The sequence below is a fragment of the Mesoplodon mirus genome, assembly GCF_964341445.2.
Source record: "Mesoplodon mirus genome assembly, chromosome: X".
Classification (NCBI taxonomy): domain Eukaryota; kingdom Metazoa; phylum Chordata; class Mammalia; order Artiodactyla; family Ziphiidae; genus Mesoplodon; species Mesoplodon mirus.
Window position 1 is genome coordinate 43,698,399 of NC_138981.1, and position 24,107 is coordinate 43,722,505.

General features: G+C 55.7%; 1 protein-coding gene across 7 annotated transcripts in view; it reads left to right on the top strand.

Annotated features, from left to right (window-relative positions):
* The window catches only part of RBM10 (RNA binding motif protein 10), a 29,315-nt gene extending 12,665 nt beyond the window's left edge, over positions 1-16,650 (top strand). For 2 of the 7 annotated variants that reach the window (XM_082609009.1, XM_082609013.1), the window contains exons 3-24: positions 1,360-1,585; positions 3,049-3,279; positions 5,135-5,204; positions 7,150-7,223; positions 8,653-8,739; positions 10,819-10,879; positions 11,023-11,199; positions 11,579-11,739; positions 11,916-12,013; positions 12,101-12,188; positions 12,795-12,981; positions 13,085-13,227; positions 13,313-13,430; positions 13,515-13,606; positions 13,694-13,858; positions 14,828-14,977; positions 15,073-15,138; positions 15,214-15,402; positions 15,482-15,556; positions 15,901-16,007; positions 16,083-16,212; positions 16,307-16,650. In XM_082609009.1, coding sequence (XP_082465135.1) covers positions 1,360-1,585; positions 3,049-3,279; positions 5,135-5,204; positions 7,150-7,223; positions 8,653-8,739; positions 10,819-10,879; positions 11,023-11,199; positions 11,579-11,739; positions 11,916-12,013; positions 12,101-12,188; positions 12,795-12,981; positions 13,085-13,227; positions 13,313-13,430; positions 13,515-13,606; positions 13,694-13,858; positions 14,828-14,977; positions 15,073-15,138; positions 15,214-15,402; positions 15,482-15,556; positions 15,901-16,007; positions 16,083-16,212; positions 16,307-16,432 — 2,821 coding nt within the window. In that variant the 3' untranslated portion in view covers positions 16,433-16,650. The remainder of the gene's footprint in view (positions 1-1,359; positions 1,586-3,048; positions 3,280-5,134; positions 5,205-7,149; positions 7,224-8,652; positions 8,740-10,818; positions 10,880-11,022; positions 11,200-11,578; positions 11,740-11,915; positions 12,014-12,100; positions 12,189-12,794; positions 12,982-13,084; positions 13,228-13,312; positions 13,431-13,514; positions 13,607-13,693; positions 13,859-14,827; positions 14,978-15,072; positions 15,139-15,213; positions 15,403-15,481; positions 15,557-15,900; positions 16,008-16,082; positions 16,213-16,306) is intronic. The other 5 variants (XM_082609010.1, XM_082609011.1, XM_082609012.1 and 2 more) reach the window with 5 other exon arrangements.
* The last annotated feature ends 7,457 nt before the right edge of the window (positions 16,651-24,107 follow it).

The following is a 24,107-nucleotide window of genomic DNA, read 5'->3' on the forward strand; positions in this document are numbered from 1 at the left end:
CATTTCTGACCAGGATTGGGATCCTGCTAGTAGTAGTCTATGGTGGTGTCCATTTTTGTCTTGTTTTAAGTAGATACGTATTGGTTGCTTTTAGAATACTTTTAGAGGGAGTTTCCTGATGGTCCAGTGGTTCCTTGGTGCTCTTTAGGGTCATTATCTTATCAAAGAATAATTATTGGGCACCTGCTGAGTATTAGGCACTAAGCTAAGCTTTGGGGAATAGGGCAGTGAACCGAACAGGTGGTTCCCTCATCTCCCAAAACTCAGTCTAGTAATTTTTTAAAATCATCAAAGAAATGCACATTAAATCAATGTTGAGATAATTATTTTACAATTATTGCAGTAGGAGAAATTTTAACAAATCAGCTGCCAGGGGCTTCGCTGGCGGCGCAGTGGTTAAGAATCCGCCTGCCAATGCAGGGGACACGGGCTCAAGCCGTGGTCCAGGAAGATCCCACATGCCGCGGAGCAACTAAGCCCATGTGCCACAAATACTGAGCCTGCGCCCTAGAGCCCACAAGCCACGACTACTGAGCCCATACTGCTGAAGCCCGCATGCCTAGAGCCCGTGCTCCGCAACAAGAGAAGCCACTGCAATGAGAAGCCCGCGCACTGCAACGAAGAGTAGCCCCTGCTCCCCGCAACCAGAGAAAAGGCCACGCGAAATAAATAAATATATACATACATACATACATACATACAATGAGAAGCCCGCGTACCGCAGTGAAGAGTAGCCTCCGCTCGCCGCAACCAGAGAAAAGCCCGCACGGAATAAATACATACATACATACGTACAATGAGAAGCCCGCGTACCGCAACGAAGAGTAGCCTCCGCTCGCCGCAGCCAGAGAAAAGCCCGCGCAAAATAAATACATACATAGATACATACGTACAAACAGACAGCTGCCAGTGCTATAGCAAGGTGACCGTGGAACAGAGGGGCAGAGTAGCGCAGTGCACGATGAGGTGGAAGGAAAGAGGTCAGCAGGGACCTCTTCCCGCAGGACCCTGCAGATCTTGTAGGACCTTGGTGAGCATTTTGGTGTTTTGTAAGGAGCAATATGGTTGGGCTTGATTGACTTTGCCTCGTGAAACCCTCATTCACATTTGGGGTATAGAGAGTGAACTAGGGGAGGCCTGGGTGGAGGTGAGGAAACCAGTCGGGGTTCCACATCTGAGGGCCCAGTGAGGGAATGGAGAGGTGGGGAAGGGAAGGAGAGAAGTGGGTTGGATTTGAGGGAGAGGTGGGAGCCAGTTGGCCCCACGGGGTCAGCATGTAGGGATCCCTGTCAGGGGGCAGTGCTGAGGGTCTAGGGGGAGGGGGTGGGTGGGGTCACTCTCACCTCTTGCACCTTTCAGAAAGGACTGCCCTTTCTTCCCTCCCCATCCTTCTTTCCCCAGAGGGGGTCGTGGAGACAGGACTGGCCGTTACGGAGCTGCCGATCGTTCACAGGATGATGGTGGGGAGAACCGCAGCCGGGATCACGACTACCGGGACATGGACTACCGCTCCTATCCCCGCGAGTATGGCAGCCAGGAGGGCAAGCACGACTATGATGACTCGTCCGAGGAGCAGAGTGCAGAGGTGAGGGCGGGGGAGGGCCAGCTCCTGCAGGGCCTCTGTCTGGCTGCAGCACCGTGTGCGGTAGGCTCTCAGCTCCCATGCCTTCAGACTGTGCTCGGTGGCTTTGCCTCACCTGGAGGGTCTGTCCCCACTCCCCTCTCTGAGGGCTCCTCTCCCAAGTTGGGTCTCCCTAACTTCCACGTGCTTGGCTCTATACTTCTGAGGGCCCCTGGCCACCACCTGTCTCCCTTCCTCCCTGTTGTTCAGGGTTCACTGCAAGCCCTATACTGCCTGCTCCCAGCCAATTTGGGGACCCGGCATCTGGGGTTGGGAGGGCACTTGGATATCACCAAGCAGAGCAGCTCTGGGGGGTTGACCGTGGGCATTCCCAGTGGTGGCAGAGCCTCTAGACAGAAGGGGAAGTCCCCTCAGGCCTCTCCTTTGAGCTCAGAAGCTAGCCATTTCCATGTTGGATAGTTAGCCCTGGCCTGAGTGGGGAGGCATGGTGCTCACCATCAGGGAGCCCCGATCTGAGGGGAAGAAGCAGCCTTGCCTTATGGGGACCCCAAGTTGAGGGGGCGTCAGGGCCCTGGTCCACACAAGCAGACAGCTCTCCTTTCCAGTGGGAAGCAGAGTGTGGGCTGCCGGCCACCCTCTGGGGGGTCCAGTGGAAAGACCCCTGTGGTGGGCAACCAAGCTTCCTCAGTGGCAGCTGTGGGCTGTGCCTGGATGTCTCCAGGGCACTGGCTGGGCCCTGGGTGGACCAGGAAGAGTGGAGCACTGAGCTATCTGGCCTCTGTGAGGGCAGGAGGGGTGTGGACCCAGGCCTGGCTTGCTTAGTCCTGGAAGGATGGTTTGGGCAACGCCCAGGAATCCAGTGAGCACACCCTGTTAGGAGAGAGCCTGGTGGTGATGGAGGACTGGCCAGGCAGAGGATCAGGGACCGGAAGGCAGCGCTGTAGCCCTCGCACCTTTGCCAGGCCCTGCTGGCTGGCTCTGGCTGAGGTCTTAAGCCATTCCTAAACCCACGACTTGGTGGCAGGGCCCAAGCTGGGAATCTTAAGCGAGGTGTGGCCTTCCATGGCACAGGGAACAATTGTGCACATGCTAGCTGAGCTGGCGAGGGAGGAGGGGGGAGAAACAGCAGGGTTTAGTGTGCCAACCCCAAATGGTCTCTTCCCAAGGAGGTTTCAAGTGGTGTCTGGTCACCTGTCTGTGGGAGTTCCTCTCCCACACCAATACTGCCACCAGCCTCTCCCCACTCCCCACCAAAGCAGCCCCCAAAAGCATCCTGGCGAGAATCTCCAACCCCAGAAGGGTTGCAGTCCAGGGCCTGCCCACCTTGCCTGCCCCAAACCTTTAGCCGGAGCCCGCCCACCCCTGGCTTTCAGAGCCTGCCTGCCTCGGAGAGCCAGCGGCCAGCTCCTAGGCCCACCCCAGACTGACTGCCCGTCTGGTGTCTCTCGTCTCATTCTGTTGGCCAGGATTCCTACGAGGCCTCCCCGGGCTCCGAGACTCAGCGTAGGCGGCGGCGGCGGCACAGGCACAGCCCCACCGGCCCACCAGGCTTCCCCCGAGACGGCGACTATCGGGACCAGGACTATCGGACCGAGCAAGGGGAGGAGGAGGAGGAGGAGGAGGAGGAGGAGGAGGAGGAGAAGGCCAGTAACATCGTCATGCTGAGGATGCTGCCACAGGCAGCCACTGAGGATGACGTACGTGCCCCCCGTGTCCCTGGGCAGGTGGCAGAGCAGGAGGCCAGGCTGGGTCTCCTCCAGGGCCCTCAGCTTCTCCCTTACCCCCAACCTCAGCACTTTTCATGCCTTATCCCCACTAGCTTCTGTCCGCCAGCACTGATCCGTCCCCCAGGTAGGCCCGGTTGTCTCCTAGTCTGGAAGGGAGGAGCGTTGGATAGGCTGACTTGGCCCAGGGGCTGTGGTGGTGGGTGGGGGAGGGAACAGAGCATTCCTTCCGCACATTCCACTGGCCATCCGTCCATTCTGCAAATGTCCATCAAAGGCCAGATGCTCACCAGTCCCAGTGCCAGATATTTCTGGTGGCAGAGATGATGTGGAGACCCTGCGGCCTGGGGGGTGGGGAGGCTCCCCGTGAGATTTTCTGAGGCTTTATTCTCATTCCCCGCCCTCCACCCTCTTTTGCCAGCAGCATCAGATCTCCTCACTGGCACGACCACAGAGCCTTGGGTTCTCCTTTGACTTCATTGCTGCTGCAGCCTTCCCACCCCGTTCTCCTGTGTGACGTTCCCTCCGATCCTCCTCCCTTCTCGTGCAGACCTCTCCTAGAGAGCAGGAAAACCCCAAGTGGGCCACTAGAACAGCCTCCTCACTAGCCTCCCCAGTTCTCCTCCTCCTCCCCACTGCCCGTGAATTCTCTGCTCATCTCTCCTCTGAAACCTGCTGGCTGCCTATGTTGTCGCAGAGAAAATCCCTCCTGTGTGCTTGAGAGCTTTCAGGTCTGGCCCAGCTGCACTGTTCAGGGTCAGACGGTAACTGAGTGCTGACATCTGTGAAGGATTTATCACAGGGTGGGCCACATGTCAGGTCTGATTTAATCTGCACAGCCACCCTGTAGGGAAGCTACTCTTTGTATTTTCATTCTACGGATGAGGAAGCCAGGCCCCCAGCAGTGAAGCAGTTTGCCTCAGGTCCCACAGCCAGTGAGTGGCACAGCAGAGCTGGGGTCTGAACCTGGACAGCTGAACCCCAGAGCCCACATTCTAGCTGTTTCCTGAACTCTCCCTTAGTGTTAGCAGTCCTGATCTGCTCCTCTGTGTCTTTCTTTTTCAGCCTTGTATGTGTATGTTTAATTTCCCTTCTGTTGTTGAACCTGATGAGGAAACTGAGGCCCAGAGGCATTGAGGCTGCTGCCCAAGAATGCCCAGCACAGGCTCCCAGTCGCTTGGGAGAGGCACCACTGGCCTAGAGACTCTGCCTCGCCTGGTCCAAATCCCAAATTGTATCTGCAGCTTCCCTCTGGCTTAGGTCATCCAGGAAGCTTTCCAAATCCCACGGCCATGCCTTTTGGTTTCCACCCCAAGTTACTGCTCCATTTATGGTCTAGCACACATGGTTGGGGTTTGCTCAGACCCCAGTCCTTCACAGTTTCGTACTTGTGTCATGGGTCTCTCTTGATGCAAGCCGGAGGGCAGTCCCTTTGCAAAGGGCCAGAATTGCTTGCCAGCTTTCCTTGCTCTGTGGCTGCACCAAGCCTGTTGTCCGACTCCCCCTGCCCACCACTCTTGAGCTGCTGGCTCGCTTGCTCTTTTGCTCTTCTCTGCCCCTGAGGGTCGTTATGCTGCCATGCTTCACCTTGCACCATGCCCCTTTTCTCATCTGACTCACTCTGCAAGTCTGGGGCTGAAAGCTGAGACTGGGTACTGGTGTGGGGCTGGGGCTGTGGTCACTTGGGGGAAAGCCCTGAGAGACAGAGAGGAGACAGTGTGTGCACATCCCCTATGACCCTCCGGGGTCCTGGAGGCCTCCAGCCAGCCCCAGGTACCCAGTAGCCCCCTCGTGCTGAGCTTGCTCCAATCCGTATCTCCCCGTACAGATCCGTGGCCAGCTGCAGTCCCACGGCGTCCAAGCACGGGAGGTCCGGCTGATGCGGAACAAATCCTCAGGTGAGCTTTTGTTCTAGTACCCTCCTCTTCCGCTGGCCAGCCTCAGCCTCCGAGTCTCCCTCCTGCCTCTGCCTTTTCCCTCACCCTCCCTACCCTGCCTTCCTGCCACAGCTGGGAATGGGCAGCTTGGGGGTACCCTCTTCTTCTCTCCCCCTCATCCCACTCTCCTCACAGCTCCGGCCAGTAGCCTCTTGTGCGAGGCTGTCAGGGAGGGGGTGCAGCTCTGAGATGAGCTGAGTGCTCCCCGGGGGCAGGGCCAGGGCCAGGCTCCGGGGAACCTCCTCTTTGGGACTCTGAGTATCTGAGATGGTAACCCCGTCCCCCCAGTAGCCTCCCTTCCCTCTCCTTTCTTCTCCTTCCCCTGCGCCTTGCTCTCCCCCACATTTTTCTGGTAACAGCCTCTGACCAGAAAGAGGTCTGACATGGCCCCACCCATGTGTCCCAAGAGGGGAGGCAGGGGATGGCTCTTGTCCAAGGGTGCATCCCAAGGAGCAGCCAGGATCGCTGGCCTCGCTTATTCCCTCCCTCCCTCTTGCAGGCTGCTTGGAGCTGGCCTGAGGTTAGTAGGGTGGTGGGGGGTTGTCTCTGCAGGACCTCTGGCTCAGGCTCCCCAGGGCAGGCACAGTGGGGCCTCGTTCTGCCTGGGCTTCTCTCTGCATCTCAGTCTCTCTCCTCCCCATGCCTCCATCTCTCTCTCTCCATCTCTCTCTCTTTCTCTCTTTCTCTCTCTCTCTCTCTCTCTCTCTCTCTCTCTCTCTCTCTCTCTCTCCCTCCCTCTCCCTCCCTCTCTCCCTCCATTTCTCTCTCTCTCCCTCTCTCCCTCCCTTTCTGTCTATCTCCCTCTCTCCCTCCCTTTCTCTCTCTCTCTCTCTCTCTCTCTCTCTCTTTAATTATACCATTCCATCCTCCTGTGCATCCTAATGGTTATTCTTTTGGAGATCAAGCATGCCCCTCAAGTCCCGCCGTGTCTAAGCCCCCACTGTGTGTGCACCTCCAAAGAAGGAGCTACTTCCCCGTGGTATCAAGCCCTGGATCCTTTTCCCAGCCCTGGCCAGGCCTGGAGTCTCTCTTGATAGCATGTAGGTCTTGCTCTGCTGTACCCCAGCCAAGCTGACAGGACTCTGGTCTCCCTGAGGCGGTGTCCCAGGTGCAGCCCTCTCTGTGGCCCTGGGCACTTCTCCCAGGCACCTGCTGATTCTTTAAGATCTACCTGGACGATCCTGGCCCCCATTCTCCCGCTGTCTTGGAGGACCTGGACTGTAGGTGGCTGTAATCTTCCCAGCTTGGCCCTGAGGTGGCTCCCTGGTGAGGCCAACCTTCCCTTGGACTGTGGTGAGGCTGAGGTGACCTTGTGTCCCTAACTCCCTCTGGTTCCTGTTGGGCCTAGAGCCTTCCAAGCCTCCCCGAGCAGCCTGGCCCAGCTTCTCTTTTGCTCCTTTGATTAAACACCTGTTACAGGACCCCTCCTGGGCTGCCCTGGCCTTGTGCTGGGCCCCGCCGTTTGGTTATTTATTCTGGCCCATGTGAAGCCAGCTGCCTTGCCCTTCTGTCCTCCTTCCTGCTCTGGAGACCTCTCTTGTACCCTTTCCCTCCCAGCTCCTTCTCTCCGTCTCTGTCACCCCAGGCTGTCCGGGCAGGTGTGCCTGAGCCCCATCTCTCTCTGTCTTTCTTCCCAGCTGGCGTGTGTGTATCCCCTGCCCCCAACCGCCCTCCAGCTCTGTTTTCTTCCCTCCCGCTTCCCTCTTTCCTGCCCCTCCCGACCATCTACCTTGCCTCCCACACCCTGGTCTTTCTTTGCTTCTCTCTCTCCCTTTCTTCCTTTTTCCTCTCCCCACTTCCCTCTCTGCCCCCCCAGTCCTCTCCCCTCGGGTCCCGCCCCCGGGAACGCCGTGTGTCCAAAGCTGTTGACTAACCCACTGCGTCTGTATCTGAATGCTGTCTCCAGGTCAGAGCCGGGGCTTCGCCTTCGTCGAGTTTAGTCACTTGCAGGACGCTACACGATGGATGGAAGCCAATCAGGTTGCTTTGCCGCACTTGAACCCCCCCCCCAAACAAATACTACTTTGTAATCGAGCGCTCCCCATCGCCTGATTCTTACGGACACAGTTCCCTGCCCTGTGGCCCTGTGTCCCATTCCCCCACCCCCTCTCTCTCCCCCTTCCTGACCCTCACTATCTCCTCTTCCCATCTCTCGCTACCCACTGGGCTTCCCATCAGGAACCCACACTCACCACTGGCCCTTCCCACTGGCCGGGCATTAGCTCTGCCTCTCTTCCTCTCCTGGCTGAGCTTCCAGAGAAAGGGCTGCCTTGGGGGGTGGGGTGGGGGTGGGGTTTTTCCACCTAAGTTCCCACTCCCCGGGGGACCGCCCTGCTCTGGGGTCAGGCAGAGCCAGGACTCTGTTCCACTCTTGGGCACCGCTGGAAGTCCAGCCATTGGGGAACTTAGCTGTTGGCACACTAACTAGCAAGTCCTGTTTTGCCAGCTCTGTCCCTGCATGTGAGTTCGGTCCTTTGATTTCCACGGGACAGGCCAGCACCGCTCTGTTGATCGAAAGTACCAGTCAGGAGCGATGGTTTCATTCACCAGGACTCACTTCGGTCACCCCACCCCTCCCACTGCACCTAGCCCCCACAGGAGTCACCACTTGCCCCACTCCGCTAGGGACAGGCCTGCCCTCTCAGCGAGGAGCCGTGCTGTCCGGGAGGGAGGGGAGCCTGCTCCCCCAGCCTGGCACGGGCTCCCAACCCAGCAGCTTTGGGACCTTCGGAGACCCAAAGCTTCTGCTCGCCCACCCAGAGCCCAGCTCACTGGTGTGGGGCACTGAAGGAAAGCCTCAGGGGAGGAAGGGGCGATGTGGTGGAAGGGAGGCTCAGCAGGGGCGGCCCTGGGGCCATCTCTGCCGGTCCGCAGGCTAGTGCCATGGGCCCAGGACCGAGCCAGCCACGGGAAGACAGCCTCACAGCAGGACCGTCCATCTTTTAAATATGGCTCTTTCTTTTTCCCCTTCTCCAGCACTAGTGTGCGTGCGCTCTCTCTTTCTCTCTTTCTCTCCCCTCCTCTCCCTCCCCTCCCGTCCCCGTCCCCCCTCATCCCAAGTGTAGCCTGTGTAGTGCTGGCCCTGGGTGTGGCCTGGCAGTGTCAGGGCCGAGTGGGGGTTTCCCCCGCTGTCCGGCAAGCTTCGGGCAGCCGAGCACTGTGTGCCTGGTGGCGTGTGTTCACGTGTGTGTGCGCGTGCCCGGAAAGGCAGCAAACAGCTGCGCCCAAGGGCTGTGGCGCTTTCCCTCCCTCCTTCCCTTCCTTCTTCCCTCGTCAGTTCTCCGACCTCCCTCCGTTCCCTGTCCCTCATCCATCCAGCTGAAGGGCTCGCTCACTCTCTTCTCCTGTGCTGAGACGGTGCGTGGGGCACTGCTGCCCAGGCCTCACTGTGCTCTGCTTTTCCCCGCAGCACTCCCTCAACATCCTGGGCCAGAAGGTGTCCATGCACTACAGCGACCCCAAGCCCAAGATCAATGAGGACTGGCTGTGTAATAAGGTACAGGGGCGGTGGCAACGTCTCTGTCTCCCCGGGGCCTCTGAGTGGCGTGGGTGTGGAGGACTGGCTTAGCTCAAGCAGCGCTGCTCCTTGCCACCCGCCCACCAGTTTGTACTGAGCTTTCGCTTGGCGCCAGGCTCTGCCCTCATGCGGCACGATCTTGCCTGAAGCCCCAGTAGACTTGAAACAGATGTTTATGTAAGTGACTAGTGACAGTGGAGGCATAATGTGATCTATAAAATGTGGGCTTCAGAACCAGACTAGCTGAAGTTAGACTCTCCCAAATCTGCCTTGATTTTCGTCAGGGTATTTAACCTCTCTTTGCCTCACTCTCCCCATCTCTACGACGCAAATACCAATGACCCCGCTCCCCAAAGGTGGTCGGGAGGATTGAAATGTGGTGATGAGAGGGTAACACTTGGAATGACACCTGGCCCGCCGTTAACAATGTTCAGTGTCAGCTCTTGTCCTGAAGGAACGTGTAGGGTGTTCTGAGAGCCTGTGTCAGGTGACCCCCACCTCTGACAAAGCCATGTCCGCCTGAGACTGAGGGTACAAGCTGTAGCTCTCTGCAGTCATATTCCCTAAGAGGAGGCTGAGGCTCAGAGAGATGGAACCTTGAGTTGTGCCTTGCTCCTGATCGTGGGCCGTGGATGCCACCGTGAGTTCAGATCTCCCCTGGGGCCAGCCTCACAAGCAGCCTTGGGACTCTACAGCCTCACCTCCTGCAGCCGGCTGGCGGCCCTGAGACCTAAGGGGAGACCTGAGAGCTTGCGGAGGCCCTCTCCCCAAGAGGAACTCTGCCCAGTAAGGGGAGTGGTTCCTGCTTATTTCAAAACCAAAAAAGTAATATCAGAAGGCGGGTGTCCAACCTCTCTGGAGAGGTAGGGACAGTGACGGGAGGACTCCATCCCTCCTGTATTTTCAGATACTCCTTGAAACTAGGGGATTCTCTTCTTTTCTCTCCTTTATCCACCACATCCTGTTGCTCTCCAGCCTTGTCACTTCCATCACAGAAATGCCCCCTCTTGCCATTCCCACTGCTCAGGCCAGTCCTCACCTCCTCCCCCACACAGTCGCCACAGGCCCCTCTCTGGTGTGCTGGCCTCTTGCCTCTTTCTCCCACTCCCTCATTGGTGACATTCCTCAAAACCACTTCTGACCACGTCCCTCCTCCTCTGCTGAAAACCCCCACAACTCTGAGCTTGAGTGTGACCACCCTCTATGATCTAGTGTCACCTCCCCTGTCCAGCCTTTGCTTTTGCCTCTCTCCTCACCCTCCTACACAAAATCTCTTGCTGCCTCTGCCAGCAGTCGCTTCCCAGCAAAACCAAACCAAACTCTTGGACCTCCCAGATCAAACAGCCCTGCTGACTGTACCCAGCTGAGTGAGCTGGGCCTCTAGGCCTGCTCCCCTCCCAGAGCCCCTGGGGGGGACCATTTCCACAGACTCACCTGCTGCCCCTCTGTGCTACATCTGCTCCCCACTGTTAGGCCAGGAGGGCAGAGGCCACGTCCTGCACGGAGCCTGGCACGGGAGCAGTGCTTAGTACGTGACCATGGATCACAGATAGAAACGTGGTGAAAGCTGGGGGTCTCCAGAGGCTGCAATATCCCAGGCAGATTTATTTCTCAAGAGCGGCAGGATCCAACCCAGTCCTCGAGATGAAGGGGGGGTGGGAGTCTGGCAACAGAGGGGCTGCTGGCTTTGAGGGATAGAAATAACGAAGGTTTCTGAATAGGGAAGTACATTTTGGGAAGAGGAACCTACCAAAGGGACTTTGGAGGTGGGGGCATTTCTGGGAGTTGGTACCTCGGAGCAGGCGGCAGTTGGTAACAGAGGTGGGGGAGTCACGGATTCCTGAGTTGAGGGGTTGGCACTGAGAACAAATTTGAGACCACGTAAAGGGAAGATTCACGGGACCGAGGATGACAGCCAGAGCCCCGAAGCCCCCTGCCACCCCTGACCCTGGGACCTGCCCGGGGCGTGGCGGGTTCCCTGGGGGATCTCTGGATCCACGTTTGGAGGGCACAGTGGAAAGCCCCACCCCCTCTGATAGCCTGGCCTGTGCCTCACAGTGTGGCGTCCAGAACTTCAAACGCCGTGAGAAGTGCTTCAAATGTGGTGTACCCAAGTCAGGTATGGCCCTCCTAGCTCCCTCTTCCCTGGGACGCTGCTGGGAAGGGGGAGAAGGGGGAGGGGCCGGTGCTCTGGGAGGAGGGAGACCAGCCTGGGAGCCCCTCCCCCTTTGTCACTGGCCTGTCTTCTGCTGCCCCTGACAGAGGCAGAGCAGAAGCTGCCCCTGGGCGCAAGGTTGGATCAACAGACACTACCGCTGGGTGGTCGGGAGCTAAGCCAGGGCCTGCTGCCGCTGCCACAGCCCTACCAGGCCCAGGGAGTGCTGGCCTCCCAGGCCCTGTCACAGGGCTCGGAGCCGAGCTCAGAGAATGCCAACGACAGTGAGTCAGTTTTTCCTTCCTTCCTCCCTGCCTTAGGGTGTCTAGGTCGGGCTCTCCAAGGCCGGAGAGATGGTGGTGACCAGGACTTCATCCTCCCAGGGGCCTCTGCCTGGTGTGGGGCAGACACGTAATGTAGGGAGAGCAGAGGAAGAGCATTGCCAAACTCGACTTTGGGGGTGTGTTGAGAAGGTTCTCAGCAGGTGGGCGACTGAGCTGGGACTTGGACTGACAGGCAGAGTTTATCTGAGGAAGAGGTGAGGGGAAGCAGCAGGCGCAAGGACGCGGAGGCCAGGGGAGAGGGAGCAGTGGGGAGCCACCAGAGGGTAGGGCCGGAGCGGAATATCAGGGGTGCTCCCTAATGCTGGGCCCCTTCCTGCAGCCATCATTTTGCGCAACCTGAACCCACACAGCACCATGGACTCCATCCTGGGGGCCCTGGCACCCTACGCAGTGCTGTCCTCCTCCAACGTACGCGTCATCAAGGACAAGCAGACCCAACTGAACCGTGGCTTTGCCTTCATCCAGCTCTCCACCATCGTGGTGAGGGCGGCACAGGGGGGGGCCGGGCAGCCAGGATCCCGGCCCCCGGGGCAGGGAGGAGGGACCCTGACCCTAGCCCCCCACCGCGGCCCCAAGCCTGGAAATGGGGCAATGGAGCCGGGGACCTCCCCGGGCCTGACCCTTCTGCCCCTGCCCCCCCACCCCGCCTCCCCCAGGAGGCAGCCCAGCTGCTGCAGATCCTGCAGGCCCTGCACCCGCCGCTCACCATCGACGGCAAGACCATCAACGTTGAGTTTGCCAAGGGTTCTAAGAGGTCAGGGCCCCCACCTGTGTCCTTTCCCAGCTTGCCCCCCAGCTTGGGGCCTCCTGTCTCACTCCCAGTCTCTGACATCCTCCCCAGGGACATGGCCTCCAACGAAGGCAGTCGCATCAATGCTGCCTCTGTGGCCAGCACTGCCATTGCCGCGGCCCAGTGGGCCATCTCGCAGGTACTCAGAGACTCCCCTCCACCCCAGCATCCCTGTACCTGGGCCGCCTCCACCCTCCCGCTCCCTCTCTGCAAACAGGAGGGCTGGCTTGCTGTTTTTGGCTTCCTGTGGCCCCGAAAACCTCTCACACTGGTCGCCGGTGGGGGCTGTGGGGTCCTCACTGCAGCTCCCTTCACAGGCACCTCCTCCCCGGCTTTCATTTTCAGCGCCGTCGCGGCTGCTTGTCTGTTCTGTTTGGTAGTTGTAGATCATCCTGAATTGTTACAACCTTTCTTGATAAAAGGGAATGTATAAGTGGCTGTAAGAAAATTGGCAGATGAGAATAAAGAAGGGGAGGATGGTATCTTGCTTGGTCTGACACCCAACACATGTATCACGCGACACATGTACCAGTGTCAGCCCTGGGAGCGTTTTGGCGCGTGTCTTTGTTCCAGTCTTGTTTTTGTCACCACCCTGCTCTGCTCTGGCCGGGTGGCCCTTGTTTGAGGGCTGCATGCTTTCTGTCAGCCGACACTTGCTTCACCTGTGGGCAGACGTCTCTTAGCCGGTTCCCCTCCCCTCTGTGCCCCCTCCTCTGCTAATGAACCCCTCCCACCTGCCCCTCAGGCCTCCCAGGGTGGGGAGGGTGCCTGGGCCACCCCCGAGGAGCCACCGGTCGACTACAGCTACTACCAACAGGATGAGGGCTATGGCAGCAGCCAGGGCACAGAGTCCTCTCTCTATGCCCATGGCTACCTCAAGGGCGCGAAGGGCCCCGGCATCACTGGAACCAAAGGGGACCCAGCCGGAGCAGGTTAGCCTCAGCATCTCTCCCTGAGCCCATGGTGGGGACCGGCAAGCATAGGGTCCTGGGCCCTGCCGTTCACGTTCTCCTTTTTCCCTGTCCCCCTTTACAGGTCCCGAGGCCTCCCTGGAGCCTGGGGCAGACTCTGTGTCCCTGCAGGCTTTCTCCCGCACCCAGCCTGGTGCCACCCCTGGTGTCTACCAGCAGTCAGCAGCTGAAGCGAGTGGCAGCCAGGGCACTGCTGCCAACAGCCAGGTGAGGAAAATCAAGGGAGGTCCTGGGGGCCATGGGGGTACTGGTAGACACTGAGCCCTGTTCCCCTGTCTTGCCCCGTGACTAGTCATACACCATCATGTCACCCGCTGTGCTCAAATCTGAGCTCCAGAGCCCCACCCATCCCAGCTCTTCCCTGCCACCAGCCACGAGTCCCTCTGCCCAGGAGTCCTACAGCCAGTACCGTGAGTAGCCATGGCCTACGGTGAGGGGTGGGGAGTTCCTTAACAAAGCAGAGAGGAGTGCGACCCCCTCTTCCCACTCTCCAGCTGTTCCTGACGTCTCCACCTACCAGTACGACGAGACATCTGGCTACTACTATGACCCCCAGACTGGCCTCTACTACGACCCCAACTCTCAGGTGATTGGGCAGTCTGGGGAGTGGGCGGGGTCTGCAGTCCCCTCCTCGAGGTCTTCCCTCACGCCCCTTCTCCCCTACCTCCCCCAGTACTACTACAATGCTCAGAGCCAGCAGTACCTGTACTGGGATGGGGAAAGGCGGACCTATGTTCCTGCCCTGGAGCAGTCAGCTGATGGGCATAAGGAAACGGGGGCGCCCTCAAAGGAGGGCAAAGAGAAGAAGGAAAAGCACAAGACCAAGACGGCCCAACAGGTGAACACTGGGAGTCCAGCAGTCACTGGCTGGCCGTTAGGTGTCTTCTGATGAGTGCCATTCTGTCATCTGTTATCCTCCGCTGCCAAGGGAGGGGATGGCGGTGGATGTGCACGTGGGCAGTACTTGTGCTCAGGAGAGACCAGGCTCCCGGTCCAGCTCTGCTCTTTGCTGCGTGACCTTGAGCCAGGGCCGTCTCCCTACCAGGTACATGGTAGGGCTGCCCACCTCCCTGAGGTGGCCAGTGCCATCCAAGTGTGCCCTGTCTGCTCTCCCACCCCCTGGTGGGAACCTTTGTGCTGTTGGTGGCAATGTGGGCTGGTGGGGGCACGCCTGAAGCCAGGCTAGCCCTTCCTGTGGAAACAAATGCACGTGCATGCTCCTTTGGGCCCAGAACCCCACCTGAGGGTGGGTCCGCGTCTGTCTGTGTATATACAGCCCAGAGAACTTCTCGCGGGCCCGTAAAGGGGTGGGCAGGAAGACAACCATCGCAGTGTTCTGTGGTGGTGGGCAGTTGGAGGGAACCTCAGTGTCTTGTCTGTGGAGGAAGAATATGACAGTCTGGGTGCAACACTTAGAAGCAAGAACTACGTGTTCCTTTGGCAGCCCGGTAAATTCTAAAAATGGTGTTGTGCCTGGGGGTTGGGGTTGGGCAACGACATGGAACGTGGCATAGTATCACACGTGTAAATTAAAATTATACACAGAGCAAGCCATGCTTTGCATTTTAGAACGATAAAATGAAAACACACGGCAAACCTAATAGCGTGGGTGCCCATGAGAAGAATGGGGGCACAGCCGGGGAGGGGCGTGCTGAGGAGCACTGATGACAGGATGACAGAGGAGGAATGGGGACTTTCACCTCGGCCTCTCTCACCTTCTGCTTGAGGCTGCAAGGGCCGAGGTTGGAGTTGGTGACCCCAGCAGTCGGAGGATTCCTAAGAGCCTCACCCCCACCCTCGCCCCTAGATTGCCAAGGACATGGAACGCTGGGCCCGCAGCCTCAACAAGCAAAAAGAAAACTTCAAAAACAGCTTCCAGCCCATCAGTTCCCTGCGAGACGATGAAAGGCGGGAGTCGGCCACGGCAGATGCCGGCTACGCCATCCTCGAGAAGAAGGTGTGTGTGGCTGTCCATCCGCGCCCTGCCCCCAGTCTCGTCATCCCTTTGGTCCTTCCTTGGAATCTCTGAATTTCTGTGTTCCTCCACCCCAGGGAGCACTAGCCGAGAGACAGCACACCAGCATGGACCTCCCAAAACTGGCCAGTGATGACCGCCCAGTGAGTGCCCAGGGCAGAAAGAAGGGCGGGGCTCTGAGCTAGCCAGGCCTGATCTCTCGCCCTCACCTTTTACAGAGCCCACCGAGGGGGCTGGTGGCAGCCTACAGCGGGGAGAGTGACAGCGAGGAGGAGCAAGAGCGCGGGGGCCCGGAGCGGGAGGAGAAGCTCACTGACTGGCAGAAGCTGGCCTGTCTGCTCTGCCGGCGCCAGTTCCCCAGCAAGGAGGCACTCATCCGCCACCAGCAGCTCTCCGGGCTCCACAAGGTGACTGAGGGAGGCTTGGCCAGGAACCCTGTCCTGGCCCGGCCCAGCCGCTTCACTCCTCCTCCTGTCCTCCTTGCAGCAAAACCTTGAGATTCACCGGCGAGCCCACCTGTCAGAAAATGAGCTGGAGGCACTTGAGAAGAATGACATGGAGGTGAGGTGTGACCCACTCCTGGGCTCCATCCCTCGGTTCCTTACCAAGCGCTCCATCCGTGCAGGCGGCACTCCTGGGCTCCATCCCTCGGTCCCTTACCAAGCGCTCCATCCGTGCAGGCAGCTGGCACTCAGGTTCCTCAGCTAGACACAGCCTGGCTGCCATCAGCCACCTCACGTCTTGTCCCTGCAAGGCTTCTTCCCGATTCCCCCATGCTGGCTGCCGGCATTCACAGGACCACAGATCTGTTCACCAGATCTAGCTCCCTGTGGGGGCCCCCCAGCTGTGCCCATGTTTCCTGCAAATAGCGATCAGCTCCTTCATTCTCACACACACTCTTTCAGCAAATGAAGTACCGGGACCGCGCAGCTGAACGCAGAGAGAAGTATGGCATCCCTGAGCCGCCGGAGCCCAAGAGGAGGAAGTATAGCGGCATGTCTGCGGCCTCTGTGTGAGTGCCCGGGGCCAGGTCGGGGACCTGGGGCCGGCAGGCCAGTCGCTCACACTGTGCCACTGTCTCCTGCAGGGACTTTGAGCAGCCCACGCGGGATGGGCTGGGCAGTGACAACATTGGCAGTCGCATGCTCCAGGCTATGGGCTGGAAAGAGGGCAGTGGCCTGGGCCGCAAGAAACAGGGCATTGTGACTCCCATTGAGGTGAGTCTGCGGGGATCCCATCCCCATCCTCCAGTACTCTCTGCTGTAGCCCTGGCCCCTGCCCAACCTGACAGAGTCTGCCTCCCTCACACAGGCCCAGACACGGGTGCGGGGCTCCGGCTTGGGTGCCCGAGGCAGCTCCTATGGGGTCACCTCAACCGAGTCATACAAGGAGACGCTGCACAAGACAATGGTGACCCGCTTCAACGAGGCCCAGTGAGCAGCTGCAAGACCTACTTATACTTACGTTGGGTGTCCAGCCTGGAACGGGGGTGAATGAAATTGTTGGGTGGTCAGAGTGGGGGCCCTGCACCTGTCTACCATCCCAACCCCTTATCCAGAGAGGCCCTGACCAAGTCAGACTTATGAGTTGGTGACTTTTATTGGAAAACTGGGCTGGGTTCATGTATTTCTTTTTGTAATAAAAGCTGAAAAGTCCGCAGCTTGCATGTCTCTTTCTCATGTCCCAGAGTGGTTTGTGGCCCACACAGATACAGGGACATAAACACAGATGGACAAGATCTCGGTCACAGCCCCTCACCATTATCGGGTCCAGCAGGTCATGCTGTACCAGGAAACCAAGCACCACCAGGGCACCGTCAGGCTTGAAGACCCTCTGGGTCACAGCCAGGACTAGGAACCCCCCATCCCCTGGCCTTGCCACCCCGCAGCTGCACTTGCTGTACGGCTGCAAGGCTAAACTGTACTTGGGTCTGGGGACAATGCCTGGGGGCATCTCTGAGTGAACAACAATAGGCACTCTGGCGCCAGTGGTGCCCTCAACAGGCTGAGGACACCAGAGGTGTGGAGATAAGAGAATCAGCCTGCCAGTCCCAGGGATGCCCCACCAGTTGGGTCCACCCTCGTCCCCATCCGCTCCACGGCTTTTACCACCGCACCCTATCCCTCCAGTCCCACTAACCAATCTACACCCTGTGATTCACAAGTATGCGTGTGCTCTCAGCACAGGTCTGAGTGCAGTGGAACACGAAGCTGGGGCTGCCTTCTCCGGGCCTTGGGGGGCTGGGCTGTGAAACGGGGCCAGGAACCGCCCCTCCCCAAAACATACATGCTTTTAAGACAAGAAGGTGGAAGGGAGGTAGTGTAGGAAGAGCAAGTGGTTCAAAGCCCCTCCTCCCTCACTTAGTAGTCTGCATTGTGACATCACCCTACACAAGTTGTAAGGAGAGGGATGAAAAAGCCCGAGGCTGGTGTAATCTTGATCCCCAAAACAGATGAGATAATTCAAGAAGAGAACATTTCAAGCCACTTACACCCGTAGATTAAAAACCCTTAATAAAGTCTTAGCTACGGCTTCCCTGGTGGTGCAGTGGTTAACAATCCGCCTGCCAATGCGGGGGACACGGGTTCGAGCCCTGATCCGGGAAGATCCCACACGCCGTGGAGCAAGTAAGCCCGTGCATCACAACTACTGAGCCTGCGCTCTAGAGCCTGTGAGCCACAACTACTGAGCCCATGTGCCACAACTACTGAAGCCCGCATGCCTAGAGCCCGTGCTCCACAGCAAGAGAAGCCACCACAGTGAGAAGCCCGCTCAAGGAAGAGTAGCCCCCGTTTGCCGCAGCTAGAGAAAGCCTGCACACAGCAACAAAGACCCAATGCGGCCAAAAAGAAAGAAATACATTTATTAAAAAAAAAAACTTAGCTAAATGAATCCAATATTATATTTAGCAAATATGTTTTGATCAAATAGTTTATCTCAGGATTGCAAAATTGAGTCAACGTTAGAGAAGCTATATACGTAGTGCTCTACATTAACAGACCAAAAGTAAACAAATGTAACAATCTCAACCACAGAAAGAGCATTTGATAAGGTTCAAGAATCCGTAAGTCCATACTTACAGAAATTAATGGATAAAAGAATAAATACGTGGAGGAGAAGAGAAATACCTCCTATACAGTAGAATGTCAACTAATAATCACGGCACAGTGATGACGTTCTGTTAATGTTATGAAATCTCTGGGTGCTAAAGCTAGCGGTTACACTTCGATGTAAACAGGATATTTACACAGATTCAAAGTATCTCTCCACGAGATACATGTTAGTTAATTCCAAAGGGGGAAACTGTATCTTTACAGTAGAGAAACCTGGCAGATACCATCTTAATGAGGGGAACAAAGTGAACATTATCAGTATTAAAATCCTGAGCCCTCTGATAGGATGAAATGATTAGACAGCATCACTTTTGTGATATTCCCAGGCAATATGCAGAGCATGAATCTAACCACAAGGAAACATCAGACAAAGCCAAACTGAGGGACAGTCTACAAAATTCCTGGCTTATAATCTTCAAAAGTGTCAATGTCATGAAGGTCAAGGGAGCACTGAAGAACCGTTCCAGATTGTAGGAGACATCCCATTTGAATGTTCAAATGTTACCTCCTGGCTACCCCATTTAAAGTTCCAAACTCTGCCCTGCCATACTCCCTATGCCCCTTTCCTTGCATTCTTTTTCTCCATGACATTTCTCAATTTCTAACATACTATAAGTTTTCTTACTTTTCTATAGTCTCCTTCACTAGAATGAAAACATCACGAGGGAAGGGACTGTCGTCTGCCTTGCTCACCACTGTGTCCCCAATGCCTCGAACAGGGTTTGGCACATACCAGACCATGGAAGCATGAATAAATACACACACCACAACTGTTCAAATCATTCTCATCCTCAAGACTCCATTTTTTAAAACAAAATGGCTAATACGTAAAGAGTCCCTAGGGACCTCCCTGGTGGCCCAGTGGTTAAGAACCCACCTGACAATGCAGGGGACATGGGTTCGAGGGAAGATCCCACATGCGGCAGAGCAACTAAGCCCGTGCGCCCCAACTACTGAAGCCCGCGGCGCCTAGAGCCCGTGCTCTGCAACAAGAGAAGCCACTGCAATTAGAAGCCCGCGCACTGCAACGAAGAGTAGCCCTCAGAGAAAGCCCGCGCACAGCAACGAAGACCCAATGCAGCCAAAAATAAATAAATAAATACATTTATAAAAAAATAAAAATAACGAGTCCCTAAAAATCCATAAGAGGTACAACAACCCAATAGAAAATGGATAAAGGAAACAGAAAATTCCCAGAAAACAAGAACTGCAAATACCTTTAAATCTATGAAAAGATGCCCAAGTTCACGCCTAATAAGAGAAATACACATTATAATTACACCCGATTGGCAAACATCCAAAGGCTTGACAATCTGCTCAGTGAGGCTGTGAACCAGCTGCACTCTCATACGTGGCTGGGGGCAATGCGAATGGTACAAATCTCACCCCCACTTCCCCTTTCTCCCTGCTTTCTGACCTCCACAGGCTTTTGTTCAAGCTGTTCCCTCCGACTGGGATGCCCTTCCCTCTCACTTGGGAAAGTCCAAAGTCCAAATCCTGCCTCAATTACTCCTACTGATCCGTTTGAAGGCAATCAATTCTTCAGAGAAGTCGGCCACACCCACGGCTTCAGTTGCCACCTCTGATGGCCCCCAAATCCATCCACAGAAACTCAGATCTAGTCCCCAAACCGTTCACTCAACCAACACATACCAGACCGTGGATATCTAACAGGCATCAAAAATGCAACACATCTGGGGACTTCCCTGGTGGCGCAGTGGTTAAGAATCCGCCTGCCAGGGCTCCCCTGTGGCGCAGTGGTCGAGAGTCCGCCTGCCGATGCAGGGGACACGGGTTCGTGCCTCGGTCCGGGAAGGTCCCACGTGCCGCGGAGCGGCTGGGCCCGTGGGCCATGGCCGCTGAGCCTGCGCGTCCGGAGCCTGTGCTCCGCAGGGGGAGGGGCCCCAACAACGAGAGACCCGCGTACCGCAAAAAAAAAAAAAAAAAAAAAGAATCCGCCTGCCAGTGCAGGGCACACGGGTTCGATCCCTGGTCCGGGAAGATCCCACATGCCGCGGAGCAACTAAGCCTGTGCGCCACAACTACTGAGCCTGCTCTCTAGGGCCCGCGAGCCACAACTACTGAGCCCGCACACCTAGAGCCCCTGCTCCGCAACAAGAGAAGCCACTGCAATGAGAAGCCCGTGCACCATAACAAAGAGTAGCCCCTGCTTGCACAAACTAGAGAAAGCCCACGCGCAGCAACGAAGACCCAACACAGCCATAAACAAACAAACAAACAAACAAACAAATAAATAAATAAAGTAACGTCTGAAAACCAACTCCCGATTTTGCCCCATGCCTGCTCCTAATGGAGTATTTCCCCGTCAATGACAACTCCATCCTTCCAGCAGCTCAGGCTAGAAACCCAGGGGTCAGCCAGGACTCCTCTCTATTTTTCATGTGCTGTATCCGATTTCTCAGCAAATCCTGGTGTCTTTACCTTCAAAATCAATTCAAAATAGAACTCCACCCACTTCCTCTTTTACCACCTTGGTCTGACCCTCTCTCATCACTACCTGGACTCTTGCTACTGCCTTTTCTGCTTCCTCTCCCCCACCCCCACCCCCCCACACACAGTTTGTTCTCTCTCCACAGAGAGCAGCCGGATTCTAAAATATAATTTAAATAATGTGACTGCCCTACTTAAAATCCTTTTATGGCTCCCCATGGATCTTAGAATAAAAACCAAACATCTCAGCCTGGCTTACAATGCCCTGCTTGATATGGCCTCGGATCTCATTCCCAGTGCTCTCCCTTCCTCACTCCTCTCCAACTACACAGACATCTGCGCTCTTCCCAAATGTTTCAAGAACTTCCAGCCTCAAGGCTTTGCCCCTGATGTTCCCTCTGTCTGATGCTTTCCCCCCATGTTACACATGGTTGGCTTCCTCACTTTTCACAGGCCACCTCCTCAGAGAGTCATTTCCTGACTACTTCACGTGGGGTATCAGGGGAGGTCTCTCTGAGGTGAGGCAAACAATAAATCAGAAGGAAAAGATCTGATGGAACAGTGTTCTTAACTATTGCAAGGGCAGTAATCTCCTTGCTGTGTTCTTTGCTATATTCCCCGTGCCCTGCACTTAGTAGGCATTCAATAAATCTTTTTCAAATGAGCAAATGTGGAGGATTTGAGGACAGGATATGTGATACAGAATTTGGGATAAGGTGATAAAGGCATTTTGTGTTAAATACCTTTGCTGTCACATCACCTTCTCAGGGAGGCCTTCCTTGACCACACTATCTAAAAATGCAACCTGTCCCCCACAGATTTCCCTTTACCTTGTTCTATTTTTCTCCACAGCATTTAGCAGTTATCACATATATATGACATATTTACATATATATTTAATTGTATATTCACATATGAATATAGACTATACACTATGTATTTAATATGACATTTATTATATACAGATGTAACTTTTTTTTTTTGGCCACAGCACATGGCTCGTGGGATCTTATTTCCCTGACCAGGGATTGAACCCCGGCCCTTGGCAGCGAAAGCGTGGAGTCCTAACCACTGGACCGCCAGGGAATTCCCTACAGATGTAAATTATTTACATATTGACACTGGCTATCATGTTATGTAAACTATGTAGTATTAACATGTACATTTTATTAGACACAATTTATATTGTATTCACATGTATCTAATATAATTTTTATTTATTTGGTACGTTTATGGTCTTGTCTCTCTCTAGTCTGTCAGCTCTGTGAGGGCAAGGAAGAATCCCTAGCACCTGGCCCACAGCTCGAGCTCCAAAATGTCAAATGAATGAACTCCTTTGGCCACCTGAGCCTCAGCTTTCCCCTCTGTAGGATGGGTGTACCTTTCCATCTGGAGGTACCCCCATGTTCTGATCCCTTTTCCTACACCTCCCCCACCCAGAGGGCTGCTCCCGGAACTCCACAGCCCAGGTTTACATTTTCCCATACCCTGGGCGTTCATGCCCACCACGTGCACTAGGCGCCGGCCCGACCGGACTACCACCCCCAGCATGCCTCGCGCGTTCGTGAAGTACCACAACCCATAGGGGTATCTGGGTCTGACAAGGGCCCTGACGGCGCAGGAGCAAGGGGGCGCGCCCCTCTAGCTAAGCATCTGTGGTACGTCCCAAACAGGGGGCCCTCCAAGGCCCCGCGCTTCCGAGCTCCGCGGAAACTCTGTCTCTTCTTGTACAACGGAGGTGGTTCGCTCTTCCGTTGCCCCGTGGTTTCGGCTCATCTCCAGCAGGAAGGCGAGGCTTCCGCCCGGCGCAGGGGGTGAGCTGGAGCACGGTACCCCCAACCCCCTGGACAGCATTTGAGGGAGGGGGCTCAATTTCGGGGATCCCCGAATGGGCATATTTAGAGGCTCTGAGCCCGGTGTGGCATTTAGAGGTGGCTGTTTTTGAGGCGACCCTTAGCAAGTGGCGTTTAGGGACTCCGGGGTGGGACTTGGGAGTCTGTTTTAAGGAGCGTCCCTCGGAGGCAGGGTTTATACCCCTTGGAGACAGGGTTTAGGGGGATGTTTGGGGAGACCCTTAGGGTTCATGTATGAATAGTCTGTCCACGAGGCAGGATTTGGTGTGCTTCCCCACGGTAGAGGCAAAGTTTGAGGCTCCTGAACTCAAGGCGGAATTTTGGGGGGCTTGTTTCCAAGGAAAGGTCCTGGTGACGGTGGGAACGTTTGGGACCGACGTGGCATGTGGACGTATTGAATGGCCTTTGTGAACTCTGGTTTTATTATGATATCTCACCGCGCTTGGGTAAAAAAGGCGGAGAGACTAGACACATCTGGGCCCACAAGTTTTTTTTAGGAACAGGAACACCCAGCCCAGGCTGTGGAAGTAACACTGGAACCTAGTGTGCTAGGTTCTTCCCGAGGGGACAGTGTGCCATGGGGCCTTCATGGACCGTGGCTTTATTCGTCATTCATAAGGAGGTGGGCTGTTGTGGAAGACCTTTTTTTTTTTTTTTTTTTTTTTTTTTTTGCTGTACGCGGGCCTCTCACCGCTGTGGCCTCTCCCGGACCGGGGCACGAACCCCCGTCCCCTGCATCGGCAGGCGGACTCCCAGCCACCGCGCCACCAGGGAAGCCCTGTGGAAGACCATTTTTGCCTTTTTCGCACCTGGTCGGTTGGAAGTGTCAGCATATGAATTATTCACGAGGGGGTGGATCAGCGTGCTGAAGGGGTGTGCTGAAAGGGGCGTTCTGCAGTCTGCCGGGCAAATTAGATCTCATTTATTAAGCGTAAAGGTGAGTAGCACCCCGAGTTTTCTGTGGCTTTTCTAGGGGCGTTGTGCATAATTCATGAGGGGCGTAGCTTTTACGGCTTCATCTGCATGATCCGCTGTTAGCTTTCCCTTAGAGGTTTCAGGATTTAAATTTTGCGTCTCAGAGAAGGGACGAGGCCTCGCTCATTGTTCATTCCCTATGGCCCAGTAATCCCAGATTATCAGCAAAGGCTCTAGATTCAAGTCCCATCGATCCTTGCCAGCTGTGTGATCTTTGGCAAATTTTTCTGTGAGCCTGAAGAAATGAGTAAGAGCATAATGATGATCAGATTAGTTTACACTCATTTAGCACTTTATTAGCCCGTTTAATCTCCACAACAATTCTAGGTGGTAGGTTATTATCGTCCCATCTTATAGATGAGGAAACTGGGACACCGGGAGACTTAAGTAATTTGCCTAAGGTTACTCAGTCATTGAGTCTGAGTCTACAGTCCAGAGTCTGTAGTGTTAATCAAATGTCATAATGTCTCTCTCCCACCCACCCAATTCAGTGGTACTACTGCTACTGTTAGTCATGTAGCACCGCGTGCCAGGCACCGTTCTGAGACCTTTCTACATATTTATTCATTTAAACTTCATCACAAGGTAGGTTACTATTGTTCTCATTTTATGGGTGGGGAAACAGTGGCCCAGAGAAGTGGAGTGCCTGGTCCCAAGTAACACAGCTAGTCATCGGTGGATGGAAATGATTTTTGTGAGGCTTTAAGAACTCTCTAAGGA